Source organism: Petaurus breviceps, unplaced genomic scaffold, assembly GCF_028583685.1.
Source record: "Petaurus breviceps papuanus isolate PSGF00001 unplaced genomic scaffold, PetGlider_PUasm1.0 90994, whole genome shotgun sequence".
NCBI lineage: Eukaryota > Metazoa > Chordata > Mammalia > Diprotodontia > Petauridae > Petaurus > Petaurus breviceps.
This window is the reverse complement of record NW_027187393.1, coordinates 5,766,800-5,790,453: the sequence shown is the minus strand read 5'-3', so window position 1 is coordinate 5,790,453 and position 23,654 is coordinate 5,766,800. Positions and strand designations below refer to the sequence as shown.

At 43.3% G+C, this 23,654-nt stretch overlaps 1 protein-coding gene across 4 annotated transcripts in view; it reads right to left on the bottom strand.

Moving 5' to 3' along the window:
- The window catches only part of RALY (RALY heterogeneous nuclear ribonucleoprotein), a 62,424-nt gene that overhangs the window by 12,511 nt on the left and 26,259 nt on the right, over positions 1-23,654 (bottom strand). For all 4 annotated transcript variants that reach the window (XM_069077751.1, XM_069077753.1, XM_069077752.1 and 1 more), the window contains exon 2: positions 313-577. In XM_069077751.1, coding sequence (XP_068933852.1) covers positions 313-568 — 256 coding nt within the window. In that variant the 5' untranslated portion in view covers positions 569-577. The remainder of the gene's footprint in view (positions 1-312; positions 578-23,654) is intronic.

The following is a 23,654-nucleotide window of genomic DNA, read 5'->3' as shown; positions in this document are numbered from 1 at the left end:
TCATCCCCAGATTTCTCAAGGGTCCCCTTCCCTCTTCCCCCTCCCTAATACCTAAGGTGCATAGAAGTAGTCACTAGATTGCTTCATTCAAGAGCATTTTAAATTTTAGTTCTAAGTATGTAATTAAAGGTCGAGTCTTTTAAGGGAATGTCAGGCTCTACGAGAAGGGGAGGGAGAGGCCTCTCAGAAGCCCTCAAAACACCTAGCACAGGGCAGCTTCTGCCTATTTCACCTACAGCTAAGGCCAGCTTTGGGCTTGAGGCAGGGTCTGCCAGAGCGCAGATACTGATGGGGCAGGGGCCTGGTCCTTACCCAGAGTCTGCCCTGCCAGCACTCGCCCGTTCTCACCCAGCACAGCAGCCCGGGCGTGGCGCTCACTCGCATACTGGACGAAGGCGTAGCCCTTGTGCACAGAGCAGCCGGCTACGCGGCCATACTTGGAGAAGATGGTCTCTACGTCTGCCTTCTTCACCATGGCTGTATTTAAGTTCCCAATGAAGACCCGAGAGTTGAGGGACTTGGGGTCATTCTTGTTGGTGATGTTGCTTGTATGCACTTTCAGAGACATGGTGACAACCTAAAAAGACAGAAACTTGGTGAGGTCATGACACTGACCCACACACTAGTCTATGCCTACAGATTCTCCTGCTCAGCAGAGAGTAAGAACGGCGGTGGGGGTGGAGGAGTGTCCCCACAATGGGCTCTGCCAGCTTATTAAACACCCCTGTGAGGTTAAATCATAAAGACAGGAAAACCTTCCTGCAACCCCAAGATGCTAGTGATCTTAAGTTATCTTGTTACCCCCTGCACAGTTACCTTTGTATTCATTTTGTATTTATTTACACATGTAAATGTCTCTCACAACAGAAAATAAGCTTCCCAGGCCTTTATTATCTTTTCCCCAGAACCCAATACAGTGCCTGGCACACAGCACTTAATAAATGCTTGCTGACAGATGGATCCCCACATCACAGATGAGGAAATGGGGACCCCATGAACTGAATTCCCTGAAGTCACACCACAAGAAACAGTGCTAGGACTTGAACCCAGCTTCTGTTTCTTTCCTTTGCACCATGCTGCCTTTCACCTGGAGGTGAAGCTGGGGCCCACCCTTTGCCCAGAGCTTCCATCACCACAATGCCCTCTGCTTCTTCCACAGGGATGGGTATGGGAACACCTCCATGAGCTAGCTCTTCCCTGATCCTAGGCCGACATCTCCTGGCACTGAATGAGCTTTGATAGAACCACCTGGTGCCCCTAGGGCAGGAGTGTTAGATCCCTGGAGGCTTGTGAAGCAGCCTTTAACCTCCAACGGTTCCGACAGTCAGTCAGATGGACCAGAAAAGAAAAAGAGCTTTCGGACAAGACTGATGGGGGTCTTCGATTCTTGGGCCTTGTGCAGCCAGAAGGGAAGCTCGGAGTCAGAGGGAGTGTCAGAGGCCTGGGTGGAAGGGAGGCGCCTACTGTGTTTCCCCGATAATAAGACCTATCCCGAAAATAAGCCCTCCCCTTACTGTGTAAGATTCCTCTAAAATAAGCCCTCCCCCAAAAATAAGCCCTATTGAGATTGCTACTGTAGTGAAGGTGATCCCCTGCGCTACACGCTACATTATGGTACCCTCTGTATGCACTGTCCCCCCCCACCTCAGGTGAAACGCACACCGCGCTCCGAGCTGCATCCAATCAGAGCTGCAGCAGTGAGCGCGTCATCCTGTTCTTCCCCAGTGATTTGCTTATTGAATAAAGGTACATTTTTTGTTCACATTTACCTGTTTATTAAAATTGCTGTCAATGTTCATTAAAATAAACCCTCCCCTGAAAATAAGCCCTCTGGTGTTTTTCTGTCCAAAAAATTAATAAGACAGTGTCTTATTATAGGGGAAACATGGTAGTAGCAGCTGAGGAGACATAAAAAAATATCCAAGACCTTGGGCCCTCCAGAAGCTAAAATACTAGTTGGGGAAAATAAGACGAACACTTGAGAAGTCTGTGATTATTCCTACTAACAAGTAAGACTAAAGTATTGTTAATTCAACCTTTGTAATATCTCTTGTCTGTCTCCTCTCCACTCACTTATTTCTGGATCATAATATCTCTCAGCACTTGTGAAACAGCCTCCTAATTGAGCTCTCCGTCCCAAGTGTCTCCCCACCCCAATCCTCAATTAACTGTCCTAAAGCACAGGTCTGATCATGTTACTCTACTGCTCAAGTGCTCCAGTGGCTCCCCACCATTCCTGGAGTCAGGAGGACCTGTGTTTAAGTCCAACCTCAGACACTTACTAGCTGTGTGACCCTGGGCAAGGCACTTAACCCCATTTGCCTCAGTTTCCTCATCTGTAAAATGAGCTGGAGAAGGAAGTGGCAACCACTCCTGTATCTTTGCCAAGAGAACCCCAAATGGGGTCATGAAGGGTCAGACAAAACTGAAAGGAATGAACAACAACAACCTAGGTTCAGTATGAATTTCAGTATCAGCTATGGGACCCCAGGTAAGTCAAGTATTGTTTTGGGGCCTCATTTTCTCCATCTGCAAAATGGGAATAATATCAACCTCCCCAGAGTTGTTGTGAGGAAAGAGCTTTGTAAGTCTAAGAAACTTGTAAGGGCCTGTCTCCGCCAGCGCAATCTGCCACCGGAGGCCAGTCTTCATGATTTACTGAGACTGAAAAAAATTCCTTATCTTTGGTCAACTCTCCAGCAGTGAGTCTCTCACCTTAGCTAGGACAGCTAAGGACTAACACACATTCTGTCCCTGAAGACTGTAATCTAGTAATACCTCCCAGAGGTAGGAAGCCTTGAGAACCCAGGGTCACTTCTATGCCAAGAGCCATAAGGGGAAAACTATAGTAGGGGAATATTATCCTTATTATCCATCAAAACAGTACCAGCCTTCAGAGCCTGCCTCAGAACCCCTTTCTCAGAAACCTAATCTCTGGGGTTATAGGTATACATCCCTAGGAAACCTCATCATTTGGTTCCATGGGAGTCTGGGGAGCCTCTTGACCTGCTACCTCCTCCTGCCCTGTCCCAGCTGGTTTTGCCTCCCAGACAGGCTACAGAAGGCAGGACAGAGAACCAAGCCAGGTGCCTGGAGTCCAATCTGCTCAGTGGCCATGGACTGTCACAGAGGAGGTGCAGAGGAAGAAGAGAAAGGCTATAAAAAGAGTGAGAATCCTTTGGGGATAGGAATAGTCAGACTTGCCACCAGAGTCAACTGATCAAAAATGTCTGGGCTGAAAGGGACCTGAGGAGAGAATCTGAGAACATTAGAACTAGAAAAGACTTTCCAGGTCAACTAGTCAAACCCCTTCATTTTATGGACAAGGAAATTGAGGTTCAGGGAGAGGGAAGGATTTGGCTCAAGGTTAAACAATGAGTAAGTGGCAGAGCAGGGACTGGAATCCAAATAAAGCTTGAGAAGGGCACAATCAGAAAAGGGGAGACAGACCAACAGACAGAAATAGAATTAGAGATGAGAGGGTCAGAGATGAACAAGCAGAACTGTCAAAACAGAAACAAGATGGACAGTTAGAGGCGCAGACAAGAAGAGGCTCATAGGATTAGAGGTTTAGAGCTGGAAGGGACCTTCGAGGTATTTAGTTCAATCCCTCCTTTGACAGCCAAGGAAGCGGAGGTACAGAGATCACAGAGCCAGGAAGTGAACAGCAGTCTCCTTACTCCAAATCAGGGTCTTGAATACTATACCCCATACTGAGAACTGCATTAGCTGAAGTTATACGGGATTTACATATGGTTATCTCATCTGATCCTCTCAGCCTCACTGTGAAGTAAGTGCTATTCTGGGGGAGGTGATTTCATCAGTGTTGGGAACTCCCGGCTGTGGAAACTCCACAGATCAACAACACCTCGAGACTGGAGAAGCTTGGAGAGCTGCCTGGGGGCACCGAGAGGTGAGGAGACTGGTGTGTGGTCGGGAAGCAGAGATGGGTAAGGTCTTCCTGACTCCGGCTGGCCCCTCCATCCACTATACCACACTGCCCTCTACTGCTACTATTTTATAAATGAGGAAACTGTGGTCCATAGAGGCTGTGACTGGCGCATGATCACACAGCCGGTGTCTGAGGCCAACTTCAAGCTGCGGCTTTTCCTGTTCCCCATCTCACCCATCTTCTACTACATTCTGCTGCCACCTGGTTGCAGAGCCGGCTCTTGAACCTAGGTTGGGATACCTGAGCTGGGCCAGGGAAGCTCCTTTCCAGTGTCTCTCCAGGGCAATGTGAGGCATCCTTACAGAGCTTTGGGGAAGTTCTGATTGTACAAATAATGGGGGGGGGGGGGCAGGGATTGTCAGAAAGACCTCATGGGGAGGGAGCACTTGAGCTGAGCATTGAAAGGAAGCTAGTGATTCTAATAGTTAAGGGTGAGCAGAGTCTATTCCAGACATGGAAAACAGACGGTGCGAAGGCACAGAGATGGGAGTTGTCCTTTGAGGGACAGTCACTAGACCAGTTTAGCTGCACTAGACCTTAGGCTGATTTACGCTCCCATAAGACAAATATTTTGAAATATAATTTATAGCTCAGAGGACACAGCTCATTTCTGCTACAAAAAACAAACAAATAAACCCATTCTCTCAGTTGAAATATTTTAGCCATTTTGATGGCACTAATCACCGGCCTGGGAAAAGTGAATGGGATTTAGTAAGTAAGAGAAGTAGCAGAGGGTAATGTGCTGCCCTTGGTACACACACAGAGATACAGTGATGCTCTCTCAGGAGGACTTGTTTCAATGGCAGAGATGGCAAATGGAGGCATCTAACATCAGAGGCATCACCCATTCGGCCAGCACCACTGCAGATGCAGATTAAAATGTATCTCAGAAATATTTAACAACAAAAAAAGACAGTACAACATAAATATACTAATTTGTGGTTTTCTAAGTCAATACGGGGCCTGCAGGGATCACTTTGTATGGTTTAGTTTACACCGCTGATTTACATCACCTCCTGTGTTCCTCCCCCTCCCCAACCCTATGAGCTGTAATGCAAAGCTCCCAACATGACCAATCCTTTTTATCAAGGTTAAAATCTGCTCATAGAGACAGATTTCATCATGTCCCACATCCTTTAATTCTCCTCTCCTAGATTCCTACACATTTTTAAAAAATTATTAATATTTCTATTTTCATATTACCTTTATTCCCCACCCCCACAAGAAGGGAAAATGCTATTCAGCAAAACTGTCTGTCTCAAGTCTGGCATTATATGCAGTGCTCTACGCCCACAGTTCCCCACCCCATCCACCCCCAATTCTTAGAAGAAAGCAGAGAGATGTACCCTTAAGGCTCTTCTCTGGGCCCAAGCTTGGTCATTACAATTACACAGCATTTAGTTTCAATTCCCCCCCATTCTTCTTATTCTTTCCATTTACATTGTTGTAGTCTTCCTGTATATTTTTTTCCCCTGGTTCCACTTACTTTACTTTCTATTAGTTGGTCTATGTCTCCCCACTCTTCTCTGTATTCTTCATATTCTTTATTTTTTACAACTCAGTACTATTCATGCACCACATTTATTTGGCTATGCCCCAATAGTTGGTCCCCTACTTTGTTTTCACAAAAAGTGCTGCTGTAAGTATTCTGGTGTATAAGAAAAGGAGTCTTTCTTTTTTAATCTTTCACCACCCTGGGGTATATACCTAGCAATGGGATTGGTGGGTAAAAGGGAAAGAGAATTTTACTTTCTTTCTTCATTTAATTCCAAATGCTTTTCAGAATCTAAGAACCAATTCATAGCTTCACCAACGGTATGGTAATGTACCTGCCTGCCTTTCCACAACCCCACCAATGCTATTTCCATTTTTGTCAATTAACAGGTTGGGTACAAAGTAGGAGCAGCATTGTTCTGACTCTTTTCTTATTATTAGCTATCTGAAGCCATCTTTCACATTTTTGTTAACAGTATACAATTCTTTTTTTTTTTTTTTTAAGCAATCGGGGTTAAGTAACTTGCTCAAGGTTACACGGCCAGTTATTTATGGGTGTGGTGCTAAGTATCTGAGCCTGGATTTGATCCCCAGATCATCCCGACACTGGAGCCAGTGCTCTTATTCACTGAGCCACCTGGCCGCCCCTATCAGTATACAATTCTTAAGAGGACTCTTTGTTTACATCCTTTGGTGTTCCACTGGGGAATGGCTTTTGATCTTACATAAGTATATTAGTCCCTCCAGGTATATCTTGGATATCAGACCCTTATCAGACACTTTCCCAATTATTTTCCTTCTTATCCTACTTGTGCTGTTTTACTTCATGTGAAAGTGTTTTACAATTTCATGCAATCAAAATCTATTTTATCTTTTGTGGTTGATTGCTTCTATCCCTTGTTAACAACCACACAACTTAAGAATCTTCTATGACTCCCTGGTGCCTTGCAGGATCAATTTTAAATTCTTCACCCTTCACAGGGTGACCCCAACTTCCCTAAATTCATTTCACAGGATCCCCACAACATGAACAGTATTCTTTCAAAGGTGGCAATTTCCCCCTAGAACAGCTTTTATTTGCAACTCAACCTAGGACACCTAGGTAGTGCAGTGGATAGAATCCAGAGGACCTGACTTTAAATCTGGTCTCAGACACTCACTAGCTGTGTGACCCTGAGCAAATCACTTAACCCCATTTGCCTTAGTTCCTCATCTACAAAATGAGCTGGAGAAGGAAATGGCAAATCACTCCAGCATATTTGCCAAGCAAACTCCAAATGGGGTCAGGAAGAATCAGACCCAACTGAAACGACTCAACAACAACAAAATCAGCTCAACTTAGCTAAAGCCATAATGGAGTGAGGTATCTTAATGCATCGGAATTGGAAGGGCCTTTTAAAGGTAACTAATAACAGCTCACACTTCTATAGCTTTTCCTACAACAGCCTTCCTGGATAATTGACCTCTCTTCATCTAGTCTCTTTCCCATCTCCGATCCATTTTCTACTGTTGCCAAAATAAACTTCTTAAGAAACATGTTTGTTCATGTGACTCCCCTCCTGAAGAGCCTTCAAGAAGGTTTCTATTGCCTCTAAGTAATATACTAACTACTCAGTCTGCTGTTTAAAGCCGGCCATAATCTGGCTTCAACTTACCTTTATGGCTTTATTTCACATGACTTTCCTCTCATGTACTCTAGGGCAAACTGGACTACGAGCTACTCCTGAACTCAAGTCTATATCCCTGTCTCCATGTAATTGTATAACCATCCCCCCTGCTGGAGGGCACTCCTCCCCCCCCAACCCCCACTTCCTGCCTTTCAGAAGCCTGATCTTCCTTCTAGGCTCAGTTCAGGTATCACTTCCTTAGTGTCCTCTCCCTCTTCAAATGATCTTCTGCTTGCTTCTCTGTACATGCTGTGTCCACCCTCTCTCCCTCCTGGAATGTAAGCTCTTCTAGGAACAGGGCTGTTTTATTTTGGTTTTTGCCTCTCCAGCCCCTTGCACTGTACCCTCTTTCTAAAAGATCCTTCATGTTTATTGAATCAAGCCATCACCCCCATTTTACAGATGAAGAAACTGAGATCAGAGGAAAACTGACTTGACCAGGGTCATATAGCTAATAAGCATTAAAGCTAGGGCTTCAACTCAGATCTTTTGACATCAACCTCTTTTCCTTAAACACAGATCCATCCACCCACTTTAATTTACTTTTGCCCAGGCACCACTGTGGCTGATTTCCTAGCAGGAGAGATTCAGGCCCCTTTATGTCTTCTTAGTAGATGCATTTATGAGCTGCCACAGGTGAAAAAATTAAAACTCAGTCTACACTGAGCCAGTTAGGTGACATACATATATATATACAAGCCATCAACACGCCTATACCAACTCCTTTATTTTTAGAGAGGGAAGAGCTGAGGTCTATGGAGGAACATGACTTGCCTAAAGGCACACAGCCTAATAGAAGCAGTGGCAGAGCCAGCATCCACACCCAGGCCTTCTAACTCTGTTTGAGGCTCTTTCCACTCTGTCTTTCTGGTCTTGCTCAGAAATCAAAGGCAGATTTCACGATCAGCAGAGTGTGACCAGCCCCATGTCCTCAAGCCTAGCCAGGTGATGGGTTTATACTCATAGCCTGAAAAAGAAACAGCTTTCTGAGGTGGGAAATATTTTAGAAGGAAAATGAAGCAATTAGGTAGGACGGTCACTCACTCGGGGCATCTTTGTAGAAAGGTACCTGGTTACCAAAGCTATGGCTGACAATCTACTCATCTCATTCAAATCCTCTGGTAGCGCAGGGCTCAGTTATCTCATCAGTGATGCCCAAACCATCATTACCAGCCAGGCAGGACTTATTTCCCCAAAAGCTTTTTAATTCTCCAACATATTTATCAGGTAAGGTGCTAACCCAGATCCCCTGTCCTCTTTCCACCCTGAGAGGCCTCCTTCACTGCCCAACCTCTCCAAGCAAATCAATAACCATTTATGTGCCTGGCACCATGCTAGATATTGGGAGCACAAAGACAAAAATGAAATCGTCTCTGCCCTCAAAGGGCTTGCCTTCTATCAGGGGGAGGGATAGAACACATAAAAAGATAAGCACATGCCAGTGTATATTGAGGAGAGAGAGTATCTACAAGTCGGGGATGAGGAAAGGCTTCCCTTCAGAGGTGACACCAAAGCTGAGCACTGAAGGAAGCTAAGAAGTCTAAGGGTTCAAATGAGGATCGAGGGCATTTCAGACATGAGAAGCTCTGAGAGTCTGTGTACAGAAATCTGCTAAGGACTGGCCCAGCTCCATCCCCACTGGAAAGACTATCTGCTGAAACTGAATAGGAAGCCCCCTAAATCCCCATGCTTGAGACTGCTGCTCCCCAGGAGCTAATGCCAGGGATCCCAGGCATGATTAGTCACAAAGCACCCCTTCTTGATCAGTCATTCTTTCCTGCAAATGACGTTTAAAAGTCATTAAAAGATTTGTCAGCTGTGACTTATGAGCCTCGTTCCCACCAGGAAGCTGGGCATTGACAAATGCCCCACTAGGCCTCTCATCTGTCATGTGGCCAGGAGGTGCCCAGTTCCAATTACGGGGGTGAAAATGACGAAAAAAAAACAGCCAAAACCCTGCTTTACCATTACTCATTTACCAACACTCAGGCACCTTCTCCTCTCAGGCTGTCTCCTGCCCAGAAGGGAGCTTGGCTATGCAGTAACAAACTGGGGTCCCTGCTGTGTCTCTTCCTTAGTCACTCTGGACCCCAGGTCAGGACCTTTGGAACCTCTGCCTGCCAAGATCCTGTATGTCTGATTTTGAGGTGATCATTGAGAACAGGAGGAATGGGGTTAGCTTCCTCCCTTTCCCCCTTTAAGCTGAATCCTGTCCTTTAAAGCCTAAATTAAAAGCCACTCCTTCCAGCAAGCCTTCCCTGAGACCTCCTCCCTGAGATCCCCAAAAGCATTTTTTGTACCTCTAGATGCAATTTTGAGGCACAGTGATTAGCTTTGGAATTAGGAAGACCTAGGTTCAAGGTCTGCCTCTAACAAGTATGGGTTCTGGGACCCTAGGGCAGTGGCCTCACCTCAAAGTGCCCTAGGCAACTGTGGCAACTCGAAACTGGAGAAAGGATGCCAATTTGCACTGGTGGAGGGATTCTTCTCACTGAGAGTTCCCTATAACAGTGAAATCACAGGAATAGTTCAAAATAATAATGTATTTATCACATAGCATTGTCTATTATATATTGGTATCTTATCTTCCTTCTGTAACCGTGAGTGCCATGAGGGTGTGGACTTCGACTTCTTTACATTTTGTATCTCTCCTAACAGTGGGCTCTCTATACACTACAGATATAGTGAATGAGCCTGTGATTCTATTAATATTGAGAAATATGAGGAGACTCCCCCTACTAAAGCAGGTGAGCACCTGCACCTTATTTGTCCTAGGGTAAAAGTAGATGTATCAGGAAATAAATAAAAATACAATGGAAAAAAAAGATAGTATATTGCATTTTATAACTTACTATGAGGAACACAGGGATCCTTATATGGATAAGTGGCACCACTTCTCTCTGAGACTGACACTCCCAGCCTAGAGCACCAAGAAGTTAAGGGATTTGCACAGTTACGCAACAGGCGTGACTTGAACCCAGGTCTTTGTAGCTGGGCTAGCTGCTACACGCTGTCTCTCACAGTACATGGTTTAAAATGTTTGCTAAACTGAAATACTTCATGGTCATAATATTCATTCTAAAACAGTAATTTATGCTTCTGGAACCACAGAATGTCAGAGTTGGAAGGATGATGAGAGTCTTTCACCGTACCATCCCCCGCCTCACACACATGAACAAACTTAGGCCCAGAGAGGGAGGACTTCCTCATGCCCGACAGTGCCTTCAGCATCCCCAATGGTCCCTAATTCCCATTAAAACCTACAAAGGAAAGAGGAGTTTATTCCTTTTCTTTCTGCTCCACTGACTGATTTCTTTTAGTTCTGAAGGTACCCCGACTTTCCTGCTGTGATTCCACCTCTGTGACCAACCTCCCTTCCGGCCCAGGATAGTGACAGGTGAAGGAGCAGAGGTAGGAGCAGGGAGGAGGGGAGTATAGTATTCCAGAGGATGCCAGCAAAACCCTTAGGATGCCCTAACCCTATTTGTGAAGCTAGGCATGGTTTACTAGAAGCAGAAAATCACTAGTGACAAATGCCCCAGGGAAGTAAGTAGTTCTTTTTTTTTTTTTTTTTAAAGCAATCGGGGTTAAGTAACTTGCTCAAGGTTACACGGCCAGTTGTTTCTGGGTGTGGTGCTGAGTATGAGCCTGGATTCAATCCCCAGGTCATCCCGACACTGGAGCCGGTGTTCTTATTCACTGTGCCACCTGGCCGCCCCGAAGTAAAGTAGTTCTACTCAGGTGGAAGTGGAGAGAAGTCAGAGGGATGGATGGGGGGAAGAAATGGAGGTTTTTGGCTTTGAACAAGACAAGGTTGTAACTTCAGTAGAATCCTTCCTCATTTTGCATTCTATACACTGTTTTCTTTCCTCCTTCCCTTTCCTTTTCTTTTCTAATATTTCCCTCCCTCTTTCCTTTCATTTCTCTCTTCATCTCTACCTTCCTTCCATTTTCTCTCCTCCATTCTCTTTACTTGGTCTCGGTCTGTCTCTCTCTCCTTTTTAATATAATTACCCTTCTTCCACACATTCTTTCTCCCCCTTTCTCTTAGTCTTTAGTTTTCTCTCTCACCCTCCTAAGCTCATTAATATTCTGGAAATTAGTCATGCTGTGAGCAAGGCTATAAAATGGAAGGTAGTAACTGGGTCATGGGCTCCCTCCTTCAGTCAAACCCCACCAGATGTGCCCTCTGCTAAACAGACTGGGAAGGGAGGAACCCATTTTGTAGATGGGGAAGCTAAGGTCCTTTTAACCAGGCAGCAAAAATGTTGAGAAGCTTGAGGCAGGGGGAGCCTGAAAGGTCAAACTGCCACTCCAGGGGTTCTGAGGTCTCCAGTCATGCCCACACATATTCTCAAACAACAAACTTCCCTCAACATGAAGAGGCCTAGGCTCTGGACCCTGGGTCCCAGAGCCTTGGTGTTCTGGCTGAGACTGTTTGGGAACCCCTAGGGACTCACTTAGCTCACTCTCAGTGATGGATGAGGGTTGGGAGCCTCCAGTAGGGTTCCAGCCAATGAGATCTCAGGAAGATGGAAGTTTAATCTGATGCTGAGGTCGAGCTGTTTCTCCCTGGGGTGTCCGAGCATTTGATTAAAATCTTTTTATGGGGAATCAATATTTTCCTCATTACAACATTCCTTCTCCTCCCTAAAAACACCAGAAAGGACCTGAAGGGGTTACCCTCCCCACCAGGGCATCATCCATCAGGTTCTAGCCTGCCTGCCATGTTTGATTTTATTTCATAAATATAGCTAGGAAAAAAACTCACCCCAGGGGCTAACTCAGATGGCCCTGTCACATCCTGTCTCATGGCTGCCACAGAGGAAAGGCCACTGGGGCCATGGGTTCCTAAAACATGTGAGGACAGGACAAGACCATTCTCTTATTCCAAGTCCTTCCCTACCCTGGCTTTCATCAATATTCAAAGCCTGGGAAAACTGTAAAGACCTTAAAGATCATCTAGTTCAACCCTTTCATTTTACAGATTAAAGAGGTTAAGGTTAAAGTGACCTGTACAAGAGCAGAGAGGTAGAAGGCAGCATGGAATAGCAAAGTGAACACTGGCTCTGAAGTCAAGAGGATCTGAGTTTTAATCCTACCTATGTGGTCTCAGGCAAATCACTTAACCTAAGTAAGCCTCAGTTTCCTCATCTGTAAAATGAGAGGGTTGACAGATGGGCTGAGCTCTCTTCCAGCTTTAAATCTATGATTCTCTGAATGGTAAATGCATTTTAGCTGTGGTTAACATTTGGTGCACAGCCCCTATATACCATCTCCCAGCTAAGGCAGGACCAGACAAGCCCCTCTGCAATCCTCCAGCTGATTCTCATCCAGAAGAATTCCCAAAGTGGCCCTAGAGCTAATGCCTCTCTGTGAGTCAGAAACTCAGTGTCAGAACCAGAAGGGCCCTTAGAGACCACTGAGTCCATCCCCATCATTGTGGAGACAAGGAAACAGATTCAGAGAGGGAAAAGTACTTCAGGGTCACAGATTGGGGACTCTAATACTCTTGGGTTGGGATCATTCCAGAAAAGGTGGAGTCCGTGAAACTGAATACCCACAATTCCAAGCTATTATCCCACTGCCCACTTGCTAGTCTAGCCTTGGCAATGGAGTCATCTTTTTTTTTTTTAAGGGGAAAAAAAACTCAAAATCTGAGGCAAAACAAGGCTCGGTCCCCAGGGGGTAGCGGGGGGGGGGGGGGAAGACCTCCAGCAGACCAGCCTAACATCCTTCAGTGGTTCCTCTCACTTTTAGAATAAAATGTAACAGCTATAAACTAACGTTTGAGGGTCTATTCATTTTCAGCCTTGTCTCTCACTACTTCCCTTCACTCCTCCCTGTGCTCCTGCCATGCTGCATTTCACATTCCTCCTTCATGCCTTTACTCACACTCTCTCTTGTCTGGAATACCAGATGAAATTCTATGAATCCTTCAAGACCCAGGCTCTTCTCAGGAGGAAGACACCATCCCAGAATGACTGTGGAGCCTTAGGCCCCCAACAAGGTGGGTACCAGGAAACAGCACTACAGGGACTCTCATCTTCAAAAAATAGCCTGTGTAAGGTTTTGTTCTGACGGAGGTTCATTTGACCATGTATACTGACTTAGGATGAGTTTGATGCTTCACAAAGACCGGACTTGGAGTCAGAAGGCTTGGGTTCATGATCCAATTCAGTCACTTCTAACTGACCTTGGAGGCCATGTCACAATCCAATCTCTTAATTTTTTAGGGATGGGGAAAATGAAATCTGTTCCAAGCACACACAGAAGTTAGGGACAGAACCTGAATTCTAACTCAGGGCTTTTGATTCCAAGTCTAGAATTTATCCCATTATTTCATGCTCCTAAAAAGTTCTCTTTAAAGACTATATAGAGAAAAGATAGAAAGGATTAAAATTCATACTGTTAAAAGATCAGTGAGAAAGGTGCCTAAAAGTATCTAAGATAGTGCCATGAAAGAATACTGAACTAGGGAGTCAAAAGACCTGGTTCTAGTTCAAGTTCTGCTTGCACTAAAAACTGTGAACTCAAGGTTCTCTGAATCTCAATTTCTTTGCCCTATTACCTCACAAAGCTTTAGCAAGGAAATAATGAATATGAAATACTTTTTAAACCAAAAAGCAGTACATAAATTTATGGCGAGCATGCCCAAAAGGCAAAAGACTACATTTTCCAGAGAACATGAACAGGGAATGGGGAAGAAGAAGAATACAAGTACTCATTAGAAAAGCACAAGGTCTCCATTTCCCTGAGTTCTCCTGGCTCTTTTATATTCTGAAGACCTCTCTACTCTTTCCCAACCAGCTGCTGTGTCAGCCTTTGACTGGAGACAGAAGTTTCTCAGAAGGAGGAGAGCTACAGGGGAGTGAGAAGGGTATCCAAGAGAGTGGGAGCCTCCTACAAGAGTTTTCGCTGTGTGAACATCACTGGACCACTCCTGAGGCAAGCAGGGCAGGTGCAGTAGACATTCTGGCTGCTGAAAAATGCAAAAAGTGGCAGGAACTGATCAAGCTGGGATGAAGACATGCCAGTTTCCAAAACCTATCTTTCCCTATTTCCAGCTGCAGAGAGAATTTGTCTAAGACTTCTACATTGGAGGCATGAGTGTTTGGGCCAGGGGAGAGATGCAGAATAAGAGTGTACTCATAAAGTTTACTATTTATTTTTGTCCTGAATAAATGTAAAGGTCTAAGCCTCTTGGTAACCTCTGGTTTGCTAGAAGGCCTGGAAATGGATAATTTAGATATGAGTTAATTTCAGAAGGTCCTAGTTCTGAGTGGGGACAAATGAACCTTAGATGATTTATTGATGAGAATTCCCTCTGCATGAATCCAGAGCTGTTGGGTAACATGGGCTGAGATCAGGAGATTATGGCAACAAAGTGTTTTGTAAACTAAAAAGCTGTATATATAAAAATGTGTGTGTGTGTATGTGTATGTATGTGTGACTTTCTACACTGGGCCCATGTGCACATCTGACTTGTCACATTCATACCTGCAGCCCCATTAATAAAATGGGCAAATGGAGCCAAGTATTAATTTGCATGGTGTTTTGCATAAATCTGAATATTCAAGTTCAAGAGGTCCCCAAAGCCAAGGTTGTCCAACCAATGACTCAGCATGATCCACTACATTTCTAGAAAACCCTGGATACTCAACAAAACTGGAAAACAATAAATTCTGTAAGTTACAGGAAATAGGGCTGTGAGAGCTGTGACCTCAGCCCCTTATAATCTTGGCTCCCATCTTGGTCAGGTGAATTTCAGAAAGGGAAGGGACATCAAAGACCAGCCCATACCTAAGTGGGAGTCTATAGTGTGCTGACAAGCCATACAGTCCTGCCCTTGATTAGAAGACCTGTAGGGAGGGGGGGACTCTACCCTTCCCAGAGCAGTATATTCCACTTAGAGATCCTTTTGTGAGGAAGTTGTTTTTTTTTTTTTTATTAGCAAAGCCTAAATCTAACTCCCTGTAATTTCTGTCCATTGCTACTAGTTTGACTCTCTGGAACTGAGCAAAAACACTTTATATCTCTCTAAATATTTCATCACTTTAAAAAAAAAAAAAGGAAGAAGCAGCAAGATGTAGTGGAAAGACCCATTCTAAAAGCAGACCTGGGTTCTAGTGATGGCCCTTCCTCTTAAATCTTTGGATATGTTTTCTCATTTGTAAAATGAGAGTGATAAGGGGATCTATGCCTTCCTCCTAGGGTTATTGTAAGAATCCTATGAAATAATGGAAGTAAAAGGGCTATGCAAATGTGAGTTCCTAAGACAGCACTCCAAATAGCAAAAAACCCATTCCCCAGTGGTCAAAGGAGAAGAACAAACAGTTCTCACAAGAAGAACTGCCAACTATTAACAACCATATGAAAGATTGTTCCAAATGACTAATCAGAGAACTGGAAATAACTCTAAGTTCCACCTCACACTCAGCAAATTGTCAAAGATGACAAAAGAAGAGAAGAGTCAATTTTGCAGGAGCTGCAGCAAGACAAGCACACTGATGGAGCTCTGAACTGGTCCAACCAAAAAAGTTGGAATTATTCAAAGCAAATGACTAAAACACCCATACTTTTTGACCCAAAGGTCCCACTACTAAGAGTGTGTGTGTGTGTGTGTGTGTATACCCTAAAGATATCAAAGAGAGAAACAAAGGTTTTATGTAGAAGGCTTATCTCCTTAGCTACTAGTGCCTTCCTTATACAATTGTACCTTATATTTATTTTATACATATTTACGTGTACACATTTCCCCTGATAAAATATCAGCTCCGGTAGGACAGGAACTTTCTCCACATGTACCAAAACAATTCCAAAAGCACTTTTTGTAGTAACAAAGAACTGGAAATAAAGTAGATGCCCACTGGGAAATGGCCAAATAAATTATGGTGCACAAATGAAAAGGAATCTTATTATGCCATGAGAAATGATGAAGGGAAAGATCTATATGAACTAATGCAAAGTGAAGAAAGCAAATCAAGGAAAACAACATATACAACTACAACAATGTAAATGGGAAAAAAAAACTGAAAGAGAACGTTTTGTAATTTACAATGACCTATCTTGGTCCCCTCAAAAAAGATGTAAGAATATTCCTCCCTCCCTTCTTTACACAGGAGAGGGAGGTTGAACAGTTAAGGAGCCAGGATGCTATGGCTGTGGAACTCTGTATATATGATTATATTTGACTGATATGTTGATTAGTTTAACTGAACTGCTCTCTGCCCCACTTTCTGTCATAAGAAATGGTTCTCTGATTAAAGACTGGGGGATGAACATGATATAAAAACAAAACATATCAGTAAAAATTAATTTTCTTTATAAAAGATAAATGCTCCTGACCTTCCATGAGTCATTTAGATTATGTTATATCCTGTATTATTCTCCATGTGTTTCTTTTCTCCCCAAGCAGAGCCCTAAGCTCTGTGGGCAAGGACGCTGCTTTGTATAGATCCTCTTCTGTGCTAGGCATATGGCCCTGAACTTGGCAAATGCTGAATGACTTATAGAAGGAGAAAGAGGAAGAAAAGAACTCAGGTACTTTACAGTTTACAGAAGTAAACTGTCCATTTCTGTAGATCTTTAAATTGTACAAAAGCATCTTTACTACAAATCCAAGAGGTAGGCAGTGAGAGAATTATTACCTCTTTGCTACAAATGAAAAAGCTTAGGCGCTGAACTTTGCTGACAATCATACGTACAGCTCATCAGTATCAAACTCGGGTCTCTTGACTTCCAATCCAACACTCTTTTGATGATACCAGACCACAACATTGCATGAGCCTTAGAATGCCATGCTGGAGGTCCTTATCAGACCCTGAAATTCTAAGCAGATACTTGGCCCTTTTTCCACTTACCTCCTCCCCTTCCCCTATTCCTTACCAAATAACTGAGGCTAGGGTGGGCTGCATTCCAGTCTGACTGTTAAGGCCAAAAGCTGAAAGAAAAACCCCAAAAAGGGCAAAAGAAGATCCTTATCCCCCATCCCCAGTGAAAACCACCTGGATAATGGCAGCAAAGGTGAGAGGTAAGATGTCAGAAGCTATCCGGTCCAATCCTGTAAATTTACAGATAAAGAAACTGAAGCCCAGAAAGGTTGGCTTGGCTGGTGAAGGTTGTGAATCCATGACACAAACCTGGAAGGGTTCTGATACTCTACAAGAGGGCAGATGGATTAGCAGTCATGAGGTTAGACCTAGGAAAGCTTATGCGAAGAACACAGAGGGAAAGCAGAGAAGATAGTGGGGGAAAGAATATTGGTTCTGGAGTCGGAGGAACTAGGTTCAACTCGTTTCTGGTGCTTACTGCTGGTATGACTTAGGGGTAAAACCCGCTTAGGTCTCAGTCTTCTCATCTGTAAATAAGGAGGCTGGCCTAGCTGGCCTCTGAGGTCCCTTCCAGCTCCAGAGATCTGATGATATAGAAAAGGTAGAACTCCTAGTCCAGAAAAGGTAGCATTTATAAGAAAAGTCATATGAATTTCAAAGGATTCATGATGAAAAACACTATCCACCTGCAGAGAGAGAACTGGCCAACTCTGAGTGCAGACCAAAGCATACTTTTCTAACTTTATTTTTCATACTTTTTTGTTTTTGCAACATGGTTAATATGGAAATGTTTTGCATGACCTCATATATATAACTGGTATCCTACTGCTTGCCTTCTCAAGTGTGGGGAAAGGCCAGGAAGGAGGGAGAGAATTTGGAATTAAAAAAATTTTTTAATGACGTCAAAAGTAAATTAATTAAAAATTAAAGAGGAGAGGAAACCCATCTGAAAGGTTCTACTGGAACAGGACTCCAGATATCCCCCAATTAGCCCTTGCCTTTCAACCCTCCAGATCGACTCTCCAGTGTTCCTGAGCTTGCTTTGCTTTAATATGTTCCTCTGGTTCCAGGATGGGCTCAGCCATTACACAGCAGGACTGGCCCCTTATCCGGATCCTGCTCTCCTCTTTCACTTACCAATAACCTCTGAGCTTTGCTCTATAACACTGTCTGAGCCATGCAATTACCAGTCACTGAAACATTTGTGTTCTTAAGGCTCTACACCCTGACCTGGTCCACTCCAGTTTGGAGGAGCTGCTGCTGCTGGGGCTGCCTTCATGGTTTTCAAAGGGCTTTCACATTCATGATCTCTTAAAATAACCCTAAGAGGTTGGCAAGGCAGGTTTTTATTCTGATTTAGCAGATAAGAAAGAAAAAGACTTCCTGTAGAAGGGGTTGCCTGAGAAGAATTTTGAAGGAAATCCTTGATTTTTCAAAGATAAGTTTTCCTTTCCTTTCCTTTCTTATAGGAGAGAAAGGAAAAGTCAAAATCACATAGTAGAAGCAGACAATGAATATCAAGAACACAGGAAGGAATGAGAAAACTCAGATCAATTGAAACAAAATAAAGTAATAAGCATTAAGCCAGGACTGAACCCAGATCTCCTGAATGGCCCAAATCCAGGGCTCATTTCTACCAAATTACACTGTCTCTCAAGTAAGTCCCAGGATCTCTACACTTGGTCAAACTGAGTTCTTCCTGACTATTCAGTTATAAGGAGCCACAGCCTAGCCCTGACTTCCCCTCCACATTCATTCCTCAACCTCAACTACCCCAAGACAACTCTGGTTCCTAAGCAAAGAAAGAGGAAAACTACCTAGGCCTGAGTCAACTTTCCAAAAACCATATGGTCCCACCTTGTTTCCTTGGCTATTTGCAAACATTCTGTGACTCCTTCATTTTCTCCCTCTTGAAATAAGTGCATCCACAGGAGGGCCTGGGAGCTGTAACAATGCTAGCTGATTAGTGCTTCCCAGACGTCCCATCATTGAGGACCTGCTGCCAGAATTCTTACCTTGCTTCTTCCAGCTCTGTTGCTCTCCAATTTGTTAGCAATACAGGAAAGGGGGAGCATTTCAGTTAAATGAAAATTCTTGTCAATAGACTCATAGAATCTCTGAGATGGAAGGGGCTTCTGAGGGCATCTCATTCAGTGCTCTGCCTTCTATATAAGACTGTCTCTATATAGATTCCCCTTCATGTGGTAATACCACCTCACTACTAGTGATAAGGACCTCACGACTTCATATGAAGAATTTACTATTTCTACATAGTAACTACAACATAAATGGAAAGAAACACACACACACAAATAAAAGTAACAAAATTACAAAGACCAAACAGTATTCAAATGAAATGATATGAAAAGACACCCCCAACCTACCCCTTCGAGGAGGTACACAGGTGTTACATACTGTACACATTTTAGGACTTTTTCAATATAGCAATCAGTTGTGACATTTCCCCCCTCAAAAAAAATATTTTTTTGGGGGGGGGTCATATGGGATGGCTCTCAGGAAAGGGAGAGGGAGGAAAATATGGGATACTATGGTAATGTATGAAACAAAATATCAGCAAAAACTTATCTTAAAAAAATCAAGTATTTCCTTCAAAATTCTTCTTGGGCAATCCCTTCTACAGGAAGCCTTTCCTTCTTCCCCTAGGTATTAGTGCCCTCTTCACCCCAATTAACCTTGTATTTATATTATGTATATTTATATGTGTACATGTTTTCACCAATAAAATTTAAGCTCCCTGAGAACAGGGACTTTCATTTTCTGTCTCTGTAATCTTAGTGACTAACAAGTTCTTGGTTCACAGTAAGAATTTCATCAATGCTTCACTGACTAATGGTTCATTCCATACTGAATGGCGCTAATTGCTAGGAAATTTTTCCATTCTACATTGCTAATAGTTTCTCCCCAAATGTTTACCACTGATGATCTATGTATCACAGATTACTGATTTCTAAAGAATTAGAGAAATAATTCTAAAGCATAAGAATATAATAAAATACTCTTACAGACTAGCTCTGGTTTTACCACTAAATTATGTGATTTAGCAGATTGAAGCATGTTGTTTTTCACTTTAATTTTCTTGCCTTTTTTTGCAACATGGTAATATGGAAAGTATTACCTGACTTCACATGTATGAAAGATATCATATTGCTTGCCTTCTCAATGGGTAGGGGAAGGACTGGAGGGAGGGAGAGAATCTGGAACTTAAAATTTTAACAATGAATGTTAAAAATAAAGAAAAAAATAAAGATAAAAAGTTGTCCAAAACAAAAACCAAAAAAAAAAAAAGAGAGAGAGAGAAAGAAAGGTATTTAACTTCTCTGAGACTCAATTTCCCCAGTCAACAAATAGGAATAATATTAGAACTAGAAACTAAGGAATTACCTCATCCAATCACTGTTTTAAAAGAGGAATAAAATGAGGCTGAGAGAAAAGCAGCTTGCCCAAACCCACCCAGTAAGTAAAAAGAAAGCTGAATCTAAAACCCAGGTCTCCTGATTCCCCAGCCCAGGCCTCTTTTCCCTTCACCTTGCTCATTACTGAGAAAAATCAAATGAAGGAAAGGACGGGAAAGTGCCTTGAAATATATAAATCACAGCACTCAGATGCAAGGGATCATTAAAAGTACAATGAGCACAATTGAATCTTTTCCCAGTGATTCCAAAAGCTCCCCAGGATATCACAGGGCTATAGGGTCAACATTCTGAATATCAATTATTCCTCTGGGAATTGAAAACAAATTCTTCCTCTCTGATCACAGGGCTGAAAGCCAAGAGACCTATGTTCTAGTCCTAGCTCTATCAATTACTGGCTGATGTTTGATCTGGATGAAAAAAGTCCCTTTCTTATGGTGAGCCTCAGTTTCCTCATCTGCATAAGGGATCAGAACTAGATCATAGAATCATAGATCTAGAGCTAAGAGGTCACCTCGTCCAATCTCCTCTTTTGACAAATGAGGATGTGAAACCCAGAGAACTTAGCTAATTTACTAGACATTGTAGAGACGTAATAATACAAGGCAGAGCTGGGATTTGAAGTTCAGTTCTCTGTCTCCAGATCCATAATGCTTCCCCTCATACCTTACAGCCTTCAGGACCTTTATGGACTCTTCCAGCTCTGAGATTCTATGGTTCTTTCTAGATCTAGCCAAAGCAAGGGGTCTTGAGTTGGGTCCCACCTAGTGGGATAAGGGCCAAAGACCCTTAGCAGCAAGGGGTATGGTGGGATGTGTGCCTCACAAGCTGCCTCCCCAGGCACCAACTTGTTTAATTCTTCTTGATGAAGGGCCAAGAATAAATTGTAGGTGAACAGCAGAGCATTTTAATGAGTCCGTAGACTAATGAATCTTTTCCTTCCCTGCGTCAATTAGAATTTCAGAGCCAGTTCCCAGAGGACCAATTTATTGGGAGCTGAGAGAAGTCTTTTGTTCGGCAGCTGGGGGCCTGGTTATGGGGCTTGCCATGCAGGCGCCTAGCAGCCATCCTGTTCACTCAGATAAGACTTGGAACATGGAGGCTCAAAGCTCAGGGGACACATCCCCACATCTGGGGTTCCTGGATTCCAGCAAAGGCCCCCTCTTGGGGCAGATGGGAGTTCTGCTTTTCTTCTCCTACGATCTTTAATCTAATCCAATCCAGTCGTCTCCTGACATATGGGCCACATTTCCAATCAATCATAGGATCACAAGGTTCTCAGAAGCCATCTGGTCCAACCCTCTCATTTTGCAAATGAGGAAACTGAGGCCCAGGAAGGTCTAGTGATTTGCCCAAGGTCACAGAGGATGTGACTGTCAGAGGCAGTATGTCTATCAATAAGGATTTATAAAAAGTTCATATGTGTCAGACAATCAATCAATTAGCAAGCATTTATCGAGGTCCTATCTTGTTCCAGGCACTGGGCATACTAAGACAAAAATGAAATAATCCCACCCCTCAATGCGAAACATGAGTATAGACAAAATATATACCAAGTAATTTGGGGGTGGGGTGGGGTTTACTAATGGTTGGGGAAGGGGAAAGGCAGAGGTTTCATGCAGAAAGAGGCACTGGGGCTAAGCTTTGAAGGAAATGTGGAACCCTAAGAGGAGGTGAGATTGCATTCCAGTCATGGGGATCAAGCAGTGCAAAGGCATGGAGAGACGGGAGATGGGGTGTCGGTACATTCATGATGGGCAGTTATATCTAATAAGGCTGGAAAGGCAGGCTGAATCTAGGCAATAAAGGGCTTCAAATACGAGGGGCTTGGATCACCAGATGTACTAATGAGTTGTCCTCTCAGCTATCCTCATCTAGGGCAGATGCTCCTTTTTCTCATTTCACATTTTGGTAATTTAGTTTTCTGCACTCTTTTAAAGACTCAAGTTAGGCAATAGGGTTTGCCTGTTTTATTAGCCTTTTCAGAAGACAAGCTCTTTCATTATTCAAACTCCATGGATTTTGGGTTTAGGTTTTTTGTTTTATTTTCAATTTTATTTCCTTTTGTTTTCAGAATTTCTATTTTTTGTTTGTGTTTTTTTGATTTGTTACTTTCTCCACCAAAGTCTGTTCCACTTAGAAGCCTGGGACCTCCCTGTTTTTAAAGTAAACAGCTAAACAAAGCACATGGAAGCTTGGGGGGGAGGGATCTGGGGAGTGTGTGAGTATGTGTGTGTGCAGGTTATCTAGTCTCTGCTGGAAAGACCCCAAGTGATTGGGAATTCACTTCCTTCCTCGACAGGCAATCAGATTTAGATAACTATACTTATGAAGTTCTTCCTTTAATCCAGTCTAAATCCATCTCTGCAATTTCTACCTCATTATCCTTAGTCCCACGGTTCTGGGCCTAGAGGCTGGGGTTGGGCCCTGCTAACTTTCAGACTCCATTTTCCTTTGGATTTGATGGGAACCAAAGCTAACATTAGGGTTGCAGCCCTGAGGTCCAAATGTGCCTCAACCCACACAGCAACAAGTAATCTTCCCCTAAGCCCAGGCTCCTGAACCTGCCTAGTGCCTGGTCTGAAGGCAGGGATCAGAATCCCCCAAATAAAAGGGATCTCAGCTCCTCTTTGACCCTCCTTGGATAAAGAACCTCAGTCTACCATTCACCTGCATGTGGGTCAACAATTAAGGAATCACAAAGTAAAACCATGGAATTCAGCCAAACAAAGATGTCTGAGGCTTAGCTAAGAGGTTGGCAGATGTTATCAATTATCTCCAGGCCATGGACTTTCTTCTGTCCCTTCCCTGGGTCTATACTTTCCTCCTTCCCTGCCACCAGATGGAGTCTGCTATCTTCCCTCCCTTTAACCACACAATAATGTTCTTTATAATTCATTATTACTGCTCTTATAGTTTTGTTTTATTGAATTTTTTTGCTTTTATATCACCTTCTTTTCCATATGTAACCCTTACCCTATACTATAGAGAGCTATCCCTTTGTAACAAAGGGGAAAAAAGCAGTTCAGCAAAACTTACCAACACATCAACTGAGTCTGACAGTATATGCAATGATCAATACCCACAGTTGTAAAAAAAAATTTTTTTTAAAGAATTGTATTCTATTTTTTTAGGGTCAAACTTGGTCATTATAATTACAGTGTTTCATTTTGAAATTTTTTGTCATTGTTTTCTCTTTTTACATTTCTTTTTTATTTTGATCCCCTGACCTCTTTTCCTCTCAGGCAACAGTTTCAAGATTCCCTTTCCCCTATCC